Source organism: Orcinus orca, chromosome 18 (genome assembly GCF_937001465.1).
Source record: "Orcinus orca chromosome 18, mOrcOrc1.1, whole genome shotgun sequence".
Lineage (NCBI taxonomy): Eukaryota > Metazoa > Chordata > Mammalia > Artiodactyla > Delphinidae > Orcinus > Orcinus orca.
In genome coordinates this window covers 64,497,484-64,511,664 of record NC_064576.1, presented here as the reverse complement: position 1 = coordinate 64,511,664, position 14,181 = coordinate 64,497,484, and the positions used below count along the sequence as shown (strand labels likewise).

The window sequence follows — 14,181 nt, the reverse complement described above, 5'->3', positions numbered from 1 at the left end:
GCCCTGGAGTATGCTTCAGTAGTTCACAGTGAAATAGGAACACAGAGCCACTACGCAGCAGACAAAAAGAATTTAGTTTGCTCTTTAAAGAAAAGAAGAGGCCAGAGGAGGCAGCCCACTGAAGAGGCCAGGTTGGTGTGTTTATTGAAACTTCCCAGTGAGAGGCAGCTAAAGGCAGGTAGTCTGCTGCTCCACTGATAGCTGTTTGCAATGTGGCATTGCAAATCCCTCCTCCAGCCTCACCTGCCGAATCTTCGGTAAAACCTAAAAAAACTCATAAATGCTTACTGTGAGCAATTTTCTTTTATAGAAACCAAAGAAAAACCTGAGTTTTATGCCAGGGGCAAAGAAACAAAGGACAAAGGCGGCATATGGGTATATAAGAGGTAGCCTCTAAAAAATCCCCCCCAGGGACTTGCAGAAATGTGGGGGCTGGCTTTGAACTCTAATAGGCTATGGAATTGAAGAGCTTATTTTCCATATATTTTGATGGATAGGCATATCTGTCCTCTCATGGCTGGGTTATACATTTTTAAATGATCTCTTTGTATTATTTTAAAATTATTTTTGAATAGGTAATAGAGTCATAAGTCTAACAATACGAAGGGCACTTAAAGTAAGTCTCCCTCCCATCCCTGTATCTTATCCAGAGGCAACTATCATGTTCTGTTTCTTACTTATCTTTCTAGAGATATTTCACTGGTATAAAGCAAATACACGTATATTCTTTAAAAATGTTCGCAGACATTTTTTTTTTTCTTTTTTGCGGTACGCGGGCCTCTCACTGCTGCGGCCTCTCCTGTTACGGAGCACAGGCTCCAGACGCACAGGCTCAGCGGCCATGGCTCACGGGCCCAGCCAGCCACTCCGCGGCATGTGGGATCTTCCCGGACCGGGGCACGAACCCGCGTCCCCTGCATCAGCAGGCGGACTCTCAACCACTGCGCCACCAAGGAAGCCCTGTTCACAGAAATTTAACATATTGTATAAATTCTTCTGCATCTTGCTCTTGTCTCTTAGTAGACACTGAAGATATCTCTGTATCAGTACAGAAATGCTGCCTTTTAAATGGCCGTATAGCTTTCTACCTATGGATGTACCATCATTTATTTAGGGAATTCCCTACTGATGGTCATCTAAGTTGTCTCCAGACTTTTGCTATTTCTGAAAATGCCTCAATGAAAAGCTTGTCCATACACCGTTTTGCACGTACTACATATTGAAATAATTCTTCTTGCCAAAGGAGTTGAAAGCTCACTGCTCATCATGACCAAGGGCAGGACCTGGCTGAGGCAGGTGCCGAAGAGAACACAGGTAAAGGTTCAGAAGGCTCAGCTTAGAACCTCAGGCAACTGCAGCAGCAAAATCAAAGCCAGCATGTTTCAGGGCAATTGGAGGAAAGTAAAACATTGTAGGGAGATAAACTCGTAAAGACTTAGGACTAGAGAAAACTCACAAAGACTTAGGACTAGAGATCTGAGATTTGGAAGGAAGCATTCTAGAGCATATCTGACCTCACAGGACAAAGCAATGTGGATCACAAAGAAGACAAACTGAAGTAGCAAGAACAATCCCTTTGAGCTTCCATGGAAAACGGTGATCAAGAGTCCTTCCATGGATTATGTTGGGTTCTCCTCATACAACTCTATTAAGAAGGTAAGATTATTATTCAGATTCTGCAAATGGGACACTAAGGGTAAGAAACTTGCCCAAGTTCACACAAAGAAGACATGATGGAATCAAGATTCAAACTTGGGCGCTCAGAGCTGGAAGGTCTTAATCACTGAGGTATGCACGAAGCTTTAGCCAAACAATGTAATGTAAATCCACTGCTGATAACTAGCCCTAATTCATCCAGCTTTTTCTGTTCGCTTTTCCCTTAATCCCAAGCCTGCCTTAAAGACCTGGTGTTTGTCAGTAAAGTGGCTTGGAAACCAACAACTAAAAATTCGCCTCAAGCAAATAATAATTCATTCCAGGTAAGTGCAGAAAAACAGCCCGTATAAAAAGTGTCTCCCACTGAAGCTTATTTCTATGTGTGCTACAAGTTAAGCATTCATTTAAAAAAAATTATTATGATTGATATTAGAGGCTAATATATGCTAATAGAACTGTAACAAAGAGTACTCGTTTCAAGGGTCACAGTTAAAGATAAAATATGTCAACGGTAGAGCTCTCACAGTGTATGACGCATAGTAAGTGATCAGTAAACACTTTTTAAATGAATAAATAGTTAAAAGAAAAATACCAGGATATCAAAAGCCCTAAGAAAACGTCGTGGGCGAGCCAAACTAAACATCTCAGAGTACGCTATGTATTAATAGGAGACACAGCATAATTTTCAAAATATGACAAGCAACAGTTCCTCCCCATATCCCAGAGAAATGGCAATTGTGAAAATTGTTAAGAAAATAAATAGAAGGAGTGTTTCCAGATCCAACTGCTGGTGGAAGTAATTTAGCCTCAGCATTGCCATAGATGGTTTCATAGCATGACATTCTCTCCCTGCTCTCGTTCACGTTAGAAAGCGTCTCATTCTTCATCACTGCCATTTATTTTCAGATCTGAACCTTTACTTTAATGATCACTTGAGTGCACAAAACTAGAATAGAGAATATTGTCCTTTTTCCACAACAGGTGAACTCCTCCGGGGAAAAAATCAATTATTTTCTCATTGACCCCCATTGGTAGGTGTTAGTGCAGTGACCCAGATCGTGGCAACCTCTTGCTCTGCTCTGGGGAATTAGTCCAACTCTGTTCCCTCAGAAATTGCTCTTGAGGTGACAGGCAGTTTCTTCTTGATCCTGTGGGCTTGCTGGAAGCTGGCAGAACAATCCAGTGGTCTCATTTCCATGAAGGCTCTCTGGGGAGACCCTCTCCACGTTATGAGAGAAAACCTGAATCAAAGAGGGGTACCTGCATATTTGATGTTCTGACAAATTCACTCTATCCCTAAGGGCTGCAAAAACAGTTTTTTTTTCTTTGAATTAATTAATTTTTTCGTTGAAGTACAGTTGATTTACAATATTGTGTTGGTTTCAGGTATACAGCATAGCGATTCAGTTATACATATATATATATTCTTTTTCAGATCTTTTTCCCTTATATGTTATTACAAAAAATTGAGTATAGTTCCCTGTGCTATACAGTAGGTCTTTGTCGATTATCTATTTTATATTGGGTTGGCCAAAAAGTCCGTTTGGGTTTTTTCCATAAGATATTATGGAAAAACCTGAACAAACTTTTTGGCCAACCCAATATACAGTACTGTGTATATGTTAATCCCAACTTCCGAATTTATCCCTCCTCCCACCTGCAAAAACAGTTTTTGTAAAGAGCACTTTGGTATTAACAAAAATGCTGAATGAATTTTGTCTTCCACCTTCCCTTCACAGCTAGCCTTCTTCTTGCTTTTGTAACTTTGTAATAAGGCATGAATGATACACAAAAACCTGACCATGTTTAATGTATATAATTTGATGAGTTTGGACATATGTATACATCCATGATACTGTCACCACAATCAAGGTAATAAACATATCCACCACCTTCAAATGCTTCCTTATGTCTCTTTCTTTGTGTATGTGTGCTAAGAACACTCAACATGAGATCTACAATATGAACAAAATGTTATTACCTTTTTAAATGAATTTACTTATTCATTTATTTTTCGCTGCACTCGGTCTTTGTTTCTGTGCGTGGGCTTTCTTTAGTTGTGGCGAGCGGAGGCTACTCTTTGTTGCGGTGCACAGGCTTCTCATTGTGGTGGCTTCTCTTGTTGCGGAGCACGGGCTCTAGGTGCGAGGGCTTCAGTAGCTGTGGCACGCAGCCTCAGTGGTTGTGGCTCGCAGGCTCAGTAGTTGTGGCACATGGGATTAGCTGCTCCGCGGCATGTGGGATCTTCCTGGACCAGGGCTCAAACCTGTGTCCCCTGCACTGGCAGGTGGATTCTTAGCCACTGTGCCACCAGGGAAGTCCCTGAACAAATTTTAAGTGCACAGTACCTTATTGTTAACTGCAGGCACCGTGTTGTAGAGCAGGTCTCCAGAGCTGACTCATCTTGTATAGCTGTGACTTTATACCCATTGAACAGAAATTCCCCATTTTCTACCCACACCCACAGCTAAGTTTCTTGAAAGAGCATAATTTTCTTCTTCTTTATCTCTTACCCAGTCTTCTACACCTAACAATTTAAGTTCCACCCCACCACTCTACTACAGCTGCTCTTTTCTGTGGTCATTATTAAACTTCTCATTCTTCTTCTTCTTATTATTATTGCGGTACGCGGGCCTCTCACTGCTGCGGCCTCTCCCGTTGCGGAGCACAGGCTCCGGACGCGCAGGCTCAGCGGCCATGGCTCACGGGCCCAGCCGCTCCGCGGCATGTGGGATCTTCCCGGACCGGGGCACGAACCCGCGTCCCCTGCATCGTCAGGTGGACTCTCAACCACTGCGCCACCAGGGAAGCCCCTAAACTTCTCATTATTAAGTCAAATAAATATGCCTTGGCTCTCCCAAAGTATTTGCCATAAACACTATTGAGAACTCCTCCCTCCCTCTTGAAATTCTCTTCTCTTTCACGGGTGTCTGTAACCATATCTTCTTTTGAATTTTCTCCTACCTCTGACTGCTCCTTCAACAGGGATCCTGATTTCAGGATCAGGATGTACTGACTCTATCCCCCTGTCCTTTCTAATCTGCCCCATCCTCTCCACCTCCACTAACTTTGCCTACCTAGGTTGGGGCCCTAACACTTCTCGCCTGGATGACATTACCCTATTTGTCTGTCTCCTTTTCCCAGGCACTTAGACCACTGTAGGTGTTCAACAACTCTTTGTTGGTGGGATGAATACATGGTGACAATTCCTCTCCCCACCTCTGCCACTCAGTGACTCACCATACTTGCTCCAGGCACCTTTCTAAAACACACAGGTAGTCATGCTGCATCTCTCCCTAGGCCAAATCCTTCCACTGCCTCCAGGATCAATTTTGATCCTCTTAGCATGGCACAAAAAGCACTTCTTGCCCTTTTCGTGCCTCATCTCCTACCATCCCCCAATGCACCCTCAGTGCAGCCCTGTGAGATATCCCACAGCACCAGTACTCTTTAAGAACCTCGCCCCACCCCCCGTCTCTTTTTATTAAAGTACAATTAACACACAATAAGCATACAATGAAGTGCATGTATCGATCGATTCTGGCAAGCGCATACATCCATGTAACCACCACCCTCATCAATATACAAAACATTCCCGTCATCTCAGGAAGTTCCCTATGTCCTCAACAGTTAATCACCTCAAATAAATCACTGTCCTGGAATCTGTCACCATATATTGGTTTTGCCTCTGTGTCTGGCTTCTTTAGTTCAGCATAATGTCTGTGAGATTCGTTGATGTTGTCATGTATACTAGAAATTCATTCTTTTTCACTGACGAGTAGTATTCCACTGTTTAAATAAATCACAATTCCTTTATGTATTGGTGGACATTTGAGTCGTTCTCAGTGTCGGATTATTATGAACTCCAAACATTTTAATGCCATTTTTTGTGGACATAGATTTTTTTCTTTTTTTGCATGAATACCTAGGAGAGGAATTCCTATGGTTAACTTAAGAAAAACTGCCTAAATGTTTCCAACCACACATCTCCATACTTGGCAACACTTGGTGTTGTAATTTTTTTTTTATTTTAGTCATCCTAGCGTATGTTAAGTGGTGTTTCACTGTGGCTCCGAATCTCACATTCTTCCTGACTACTGATGCTGAGCACCTTTGCAATGTGATTATTGGCATTTGTGTATCTTCTTTTGTAAAATATTCCATTTATTTGAACCATTCAAAAAATTGAGTTGTCTTTTTATTATTTCTTTGAAAGAGTTACTCAGAATATAAGTTCTTTGCCAGATATGTAACTTTTCGAGTCTTTGGCTTACCTTTTTGTTTTCTCAATGATGTCTCTGAAGCGCAGAAAATCATCATTTATCATCTTTCTTTTCCTTATGCCCTTTAAATTTATCTTTAATAAATAAATTAAGGTAAAGGGTTCCAGTTTACCTGGGAGAAGCTTCCTCCTTATCTTTGAGAGTCAGTTGACATAACGGGACGTGTAATCACTGATGTTCTTCTTTGTTTTCCCCCATAAGCTTAGGAGCAACTTGAGAGCAGGGGTTGTAGTTTATGGAGTGCTTTATATATAGTAGTAGAATGTCTAGCAAGTAGCGGAAGCTCAAGAACTATTTGTTACCCAAATATGTTGAAAATTGGAAGAGTCAATTCAGTTTCATCAATTAACTACTTTACGCATCATCTTCTCTTCCTAAAAACAAGGAAAACTCCCCACTTACCTCAAAAGCATGTACAAGCAATGAAAGCTTTATGAGGTTGTGAATGGAGCTTTTTTGGTCCCTTACGTGTACATCAGTAAGCAGCCTGTGAATATATATTTTTCATAGATTTTATATTATTATTATTAATATTATTTCATGAATCCTGATTTTCACTTGAAAAGCTGTATATGTAATTCTTTATTTTTTAGTATAACTCTTAATACATCAGATGTTCCTCATCAAATGCTGGGACATCTTGAACCGAAGAAAACTATGACTAGTCAGAATAGAGACACAAGGGTTTGCCAGTTGACTTGACCATGTCAGAGTGATCAGCTTTCTATCCTAGTGAGGTTCACTAATGTCCCAAACCCTAAGGATTACATCAAAATGACAATGTTATCATTCAATCTGTCCAAGAAATTAGACCTTGATGAATTCCATTGAGAACTCCAACTTGATAATGAGCTAAGAAGTCATAACACTATTCTGACAGGAAGGTACAGTTAAAGAAATTTGAAAAGCACCAGAAATACATGAAAATGATGGGCTAATGGAGGGAGCAAAGTGCAATCTTCTCCTCCTGACAGGAAGCCACAGAATGGAGAAGCCCCTGCTCAGTGAACAATGAGACACAATCAAACGGCATTCAGTGCATGATGAATGAAGCATCTGAGAGCAGAGTGACTTTTTCCATAGCAACAAAGCCTCAGAAAGCCCAGAATGCTATTGGCCAGAGTCTTGTATTGTTCTTCCGGGGCTACATCAATCCGCACCCTGGATGATTAAAAGTGCCAGAAGCAAGTGTGATATTCGGATATTCAAGTTAAATGATAAATGTGCACAGAATGAATAGAAAATATAGTCACATGTGTAAATAGCCAGAAGGTTCAATTTCCAAATATGAAAAGTATATAATTTAGAAACTCATTGAAATGGAAGTTTGAAGGATTTGCTGCTTACTCAGCAGCGCCTAATAAAAGAATGTATCCGTTATCCAATCTTTGCTTTTGAAAGAGTTGGTTCTGTTAGGGGCTTGTGAAAGGGACCAGATCTTTCTCGCTAGTCAAGGCTTTATGCTGGTAACAGGAGTGTGAAAGAATCTTTCTCAATGGCCAAGATCCCTGAAAGAACAGAGGTATGAAACTGTCCTTGGCACAGAAGCACCGAAGCAATGCAGCGCCTTGTAGAAAGTGGAGAAGCAGCACGTCACTGTCAGCTTGTGACCGCTCTGTCGTCATCCACGGAGACTGAACCATGACCTGGTTTTCGTTGCCTTCAACCACTTCTCAATGTTGTCCATATTCTCAAACTTCATCCAAAAGAGACTTGAGATTCTTCTCTCATAAGGATTTGATCATGATTGAAGTGCAATGAACAGGCGGTTAGAATTCTGGTTGCAAAGAATTTAAGTTGAAAGCAGGAATTATGTCTTACCTGTAATACCTTGTGTGCCGAGAATAACTCCTGGTTGGATGACTAGTGGGTGAATGAATAGGAGGCCTGAAAATGAAATGGAAAATGTACAGGACAGTTGGAGCTGAAAGGCTACATTTAGGAAATTAAAGAAGCGAACCCCATAACTGAATTAACACTCTATGACACACGGAGCTACTGATCAAAGAGAGAATTTATTCACAGAGCTTTTCAAATACAAACAAAATAGCACGTTTTTATTTTTTACAAAATGAATATTGGAATAAATGTGGTACAGCACAGTACAATAATGGATGAAAGAAAACAAGATCTAGTGACTGGAAAATGTCTCTCATTACTCTCACATCTTCAACTGAATTCTCTCCTACAGTGGACAGAAAGTTGCCCCTTTACTTCATAAGAATACCATAGCAGAAGCTACTCAGAGAAATATTGCATATTTTTTGAATAATACTGAAATACAAAGGCTTAATTCTAAAGATCTGCATAAACACTGAAAACACGTTGAGGGCATAAAGAGTTTATGCAGAGTATACAAAATACTGATAAGAGTGGCTTATTGGTCCATTTATTAGGTTTAATGTATACTTTATAAAGTGATAATATGGTATTTTAAATGTGTATTAAAAAGAAAACAGAGGAGTAACGCACTGCTACACCTCTCATACAGACTGTGCAACAATTTAAACGTCTGTGTGTGGGCGTGTGTGTGGATGCGTACATCTGTATGTGCTCGTGTGCTTTCAGAAACGCCGTGACTTACTGGGAACGTCTGTGCGTTACCCTGCTTCCCAACCTAATACTGTTTCTACTAGCCCTTTCGATTCTCTGAGTCATCATCCTTAAAAAAAAAAAATCCTTGTTTGCTGCATATATAGATTTGTTTTGTGTATGTGTGTGTTCTACATCAACAATACTCTGTGGGATAGAAACACCCAACACCCTGCAATATTTTTAGCCTTTGGCCCATTTTTCTCTATCATTCCATGCTCTACATTTCTTTCACAAACCTTGCGCAACCCTTCCACATGGTATAATGTCTTTAATTCCACTGGGTTTCATTTCATTAGTGTTGTATGGTTTAGAACCACTATTCCACCTTTTGAGAATAACTGGATGCTTCAGTCCCTCCCAGCCCCTTCAGCCCGTCTTCTCCTCTGTTTGCTCTTGGTGGCTCCATCTCAGTATGGGTACTGTTTCTGTTTCTTGCCTGAGAAGCAAGCCAGCCATGTGCATAGCAGCATGGCGGTGGCAGCACCTGCTCCCGTGCAGTAGTAGGCCCAACCGATTTCACACTTACCTAGGGACACAAGAGAAGGAGAGAAAGCAGGCACAGATCAGGATGATTTTACAGGAGGTTCTGTCATTTCTCCCAGGGTGTGTGTTCCTGGTGTACCACGGTGAAACGGAAATACTCATTAGAAACGTGACACTCACTCAAATGGAATGATAACAAGGGATGAAACTTATCCCATGATGGAAGAAAGCCGGAATAGTTGTGTGCATTTCAGAAGGACTTCAAGGCCCATGTCTCCTGTTAGCTAGTGACAGAAACCTTTTCTCCCCAACTGCGATGCTCACTCCCGTGGCTGAAGAAAAGGAGGAATAACAGCAATCAGGATAGGAGAGATGAAGGTATTAGTTCCGATTTAAATCACCCAAACTCATATGCATAATGAGGTACCTTAGAAAAAAATTCAAAATATAGGTAAGTCCTAAATATAGATACAGTTTCTGCAAAAGGGCCACTCTAAGGAGGAGATCCCTTTGAAGAATAATGCTGAAGTGAAAGAATCTACCAAAAAACTCCTGGAACTACTAAGTGACAACAGAAATGTTGCCGGATACAAGGGTAATATATAAAATTCAATTGCTTCCTATATACCAGTAATGAACAAGTGGAATTTTTAATTAAAAACACAATACTATTTATATTAGCATCCCGCAAAATGAAATAAGTAAACATCTGACAAAATAGTACAAGGTCTTTATGAGGAAAACTATAAAACTGATGAATGAAATCAAAGAACTAAATAAATGAAGAGATATTCCATGTTCATGGATAGGAAGGCTCAATATTGTCAAGACGTCAGTTCCTCCCAATTTGATCTACAGATTCAATGTAATTCTAATCAAAATTCCAGAAAGTTGTTTTGTGGGTATCAGCAAACTTATTCTAAAGTTTATATGGAGAAACAAAAGACCCAGAATAACCAACACAATATTGAAGGAGAAGAACAAAGTTAGAGGACTGACACTACCTGAATTCAGGACTTACTATAAATCTCCAGTAGTCAAGATGGTGTGATATTGGTGAAAAAATAGACAAATAGACTAATGCAACAGAATAGAGAGCCCAGAAGCAGACCCACATAAATATAGTTAACTGATCTTTAACAAAGGAACAAAGGCAGTACAATGAAGCAAAGACAGTATTTTCAATAAATGGTGCTGGAACAACTGGACATCCACATGCAAAAAAAGGAAATTGGACACAGACCTTACACCCTTCACAAAAATCAACTTAAAATGGAGCACAGGCTGAAATGTAAAAAGGTAAAGCTATGAAAATCCTAGAAGATAACATAAGAGAAAATCTAGATGCCCTTGGGTATGGTAATGACTCTAGATATAACACAATCCATGAAAGAACTAACTGATAAGCTGAACTTTATTAAAATTAAAAAAAACTTCTGCTCTGTGACAATGTCAAGAGAATGAAAAAGAAAACTACAGACTGAGAGAAAAATGTGCAAAAGACACATCTGATAAAGGACTGTTATCCAAAATATACAAACACTTAAAACTCAACAATAAGAAAACAGACCTGATTAAAAAATGGGCCAAACACCTCAGACCACAGACACCTTACCAAAGAAGACATACAGATGGCAGATAAGCATATGAAAAGACACTCCACATCATGTCATCAGGGAAACGCAAATTAAAATGACAGTGATATGCCACTACGTACCTATTAGAATGGCCAAAATCTGGAACACGGACACCACCAAATGTTGGCGAGGATGTGGAGCAACAGGAACTCTCATACATTGGTGGTAAGAATGTGCAATGTTACAACCATTTTAGAAGACAGTATGGTGGTTTCTTAGAAAACTAAACATACTCTTACCATACAATCCAGCAGTTGCATTCCTTGGTGTTTACCTAAAGGAGCTGAAAACCTGTGTCCACACAAACATCTGCACCTGGATATTTATAGCAGCTTTATCCATAACTGCCAAAACTTTGAAGCAACGGAGGTGCCTTTCGAGTCAGGACTCAAATCTGGGTATCAGGTTCTAAGAATAAGAACTCACTGACCCAAAACATCCTACTTGAATTAGTGGGATAGGTTTCCGCATTCATTAATCCTTTTTTTAAAACAACATTCAAGTTATTCTTTTTGCATGTACAGTAAGGAAGTCCTCTATATCTCTCATTCAACATTGTCTTTTCTGCCCTAATTGAATCCCCTTTTTAGTCAGTCTTAAGAAAACCAGAAATCAGACAATGCTCCAACAACAACCATTTTCTCCCTTTTCTTTTGTTTTTGTTTATCCATTACATTAGCTAAAACACATACAACCAGATGCTTGGATTTCACAGTCATTGAACATACAAACCATAGTTTGAAAACCATATCTTTTTTTTACATGTCAGTCATTTTTACCTTGTTCATTAATAATTTCTCTATTGAAAACTACAAAGACTGTTAGGTGTAGCATGCAATTTGACTTCCTATCTTCACTGAAGTCTACTGAAGCGGTAGTTAGCATGTGCCCCATTTACAGATAAGAAGGTGAGGTGAGGCAAAGCTTGAGTCATTGGCTTGTAGTCACCATAAGTCAATAGCCACAAAATTAGACCAAGAGCCTCCACATCCTAAAAGTACTCTAGGGCACTACCTATGTACCAGACAATAGGATACGTTTAGCCTGCAACTTTGATTTCTCCCTCTCCATATCCAATAATAAATAATAAAAATTAAGAAACAGAAAACACAGATTGATTACTATTTGCTCTGAATTGTAGAAGAGCTTTCGTGGAGCAAATAGTAATACATTTAATCCTCATAAGAACACGATGCGGTAGGTACCTGAGTATCATCCCCACCATTCGCATGGGGACACTAAGGCCAAGGAAAGTTCAGTAACCTGCCCAAGGACTCACCTGTATAGTAAGTGACGAGTCCTTTGCATCTCTCTCCACAATTTATTCTGTGTGCCTCCACTCCTCAAGTGCCTATAGCAACCCCCGGCAGTCTTACCTGCTGTCATTGCTTTCCTGTCTCCCTGCTTTTATTTATAGTATCATCAACAGCAAAGAGGGCAGCTATCTTTTCAAAAATCAATCATGTTAAGTCGCTCTCTTACTTAAAATCCTTTAATGATTTCTCAAACATGCAATCTCCTTCCAAAGGCCTGTGAGCCCCTGAATGAGCTGGCATCTGCCTACTTCTCAGACCTCATGACCACCTTCCCTCTTGTCTTCTTGCTGGCCATACTGGCTGTCTTCTCTGGACCACATCAGGCTTGTATTGGCTCCAGTACTCCTCACTCATTATTCCTTCCACCCCAAAAATTCTACTTCCAGATCATTAGAGAGCTGGAGCTTTCTCAGATGGGATCTACCTGCCCCCCGCCACTTGTCTCATCAAAGTCACTCTATTCCTTCACCTCACTTTATTGCCTTTGTAGCACTTGCCATGGTTTGTAAATATTGTGTGTGCGTGTGTTTAACTTCAGTCTATCCCACTAGAATGAAAGTTTCAATTTGGGGTGACCTTTGTATATTTTGTTCCCTACTGTACCCCTACAACGGTGCCTGGCTCACAGTAGGCACTCAGTAAATAAATGCTGAATGAAAGACAAGGTAAAAGAAAGAGAGAAAGAAAGGAAACAAAGTAGGCAGACAGTTAGTCTTTCAAAAATAAAGTATGGGATTTTAAGAGTAACTCCAGTCTCATTTGACACAGAACTTCTGGAGAGAAGTGCCCAAACCAACTGTGCATTTATAGCTTTGTACAGAGTGTGTTCAATTTAAAAGGACAATAGATCCTGAAAGAGCACATCTCCACCGCAGGCTGGGTCTCACTGGCACAACGACCTCCATTAATACTGACAGATAGAATCAGTCTTTTCAAGGGTAACAGAGTCTCCTTCATGGACCAGATTTTCTGATAACCGTAGGCTAATGTGGCTGTGAGTCTTGGGAATAATCTCCATTTTGAATTATTCTTTAGCTGGACTAAACAAATCTAGGAGGGAGAATTAATAGGTAACTAAGAGACGGCAGGTGGTTTAGAACCAAAAAGTCAGCAAAATCTGTGGTCAGTCCATTCAGTATAAGGCTCATAACACAGAACACAGTCAGTTGTTCATTAATAATAAGGTGTTGATCTTCCATGACCTAACATGAAAAGTGGAGTACATAATTCTTTACTAATTATTGGACACTCACTCAAGAAAAAGTAGTTGGTGAGGCTATTTAATAATAGCGTATGTGGGCTTCCCTGGTGGCGCAGTGGTTGAGAATCTGACTGCCAATGCAGGGGACACGGGTTCGAGCCCTGGTCTGGGAAGATCCCACATGCCGCGGAGCAACTAGGCCCGTGAGCCACAACTACTGAGCCGGCGCGTCTGGAGCCTGTGCTCCACAACAAGAGATGCCGCGACAGTGAGAGGCCCGCGCACCGCGATGAAGAGTGGCCCCCGCTCGCCGCAACTAGAGAAAGCCCTCGCACAGAAATGAAGACCCAACATAGCAAAAATAAATAAATTAATTAATAAACTCCTACCCCCAACATCTTCTTTAAAAATAATAATAATAATAGTGTATGTAACAGTAGTCACGTGTGTTAAATAAAGATTAAAAAAAAAAAGCTACTAAAGCATTGACTATCAGAGAACCCAGGAAAGACAGTATAACTTTTTCTCTCCTCTAGAAAAGTCAATAAAATAGCGTAAGCTTAAACCTTAGGGGCTCTGAACTGGCAGGGTTGCTGTAGCAGATGGTGCAGATGCTCCACCCAATTCCTTTGCTGGTTCTGGGCTCTCATCCATCAGCTACTGACTGTACTTTGCTCCTAACAGCTTATACTTGCAACCCTCTTCAGAGGACCCATGAGCTGAGGGGCCACTTTGTTCCAACTCTCAGAAAGTTGAAGTACCCCTGGTGGGACTGGTAGCCACTGATGGGCTGGTGCAGGAGTCTGAAAGCCCTCCTTCTTGCCTCCAGGTGGGACAAACTCTGCTGTGGCATGAATGTTCCAGAGCTCGTAAGAGTCCAGACTGAGGCTGGGACCTCACCTGGAATGGCACCCTCGCTTCGTGTCTACGCTTTTCACTATCTTGCTTTCCCACTTCCTACTGGTTTCTCCTCAGCTCATTTCCTTGATCCCTTGGACAGGAATCCTCAT

General features: G+C 40.8%; 1 protein-coding gene across 6 annotated transcripts in view; it reads right to left on the bottom strand.

The window, feature by feature from the left end:
* Positions 1-7,935: 7,935 nt before the first annotated feature.
* The window catches only part of LHFPL6 (LHFPL tetraspan subfamily member 6), a 254,444-nt gene continuing 248,198 nt past the window's right edge, over positions 7,936-14,181 (bottom strand). For all 6 annotated transcript variants that reach the window (XM_049701088.1, XM_033410105.2, XM_033410107.2 and 3 more), the window contains one exon: positions 7,936-9,060. In XM_049701088.1, the coding sequence (XP_049557045.1) occupies positions 8,942-9,060 (119 nt within the window). In that variant the 3' untranslated portion in view covers positions 7,936-8,941. The remainder of the gene's footprint in view (positions 9,061-14,181) is intronic.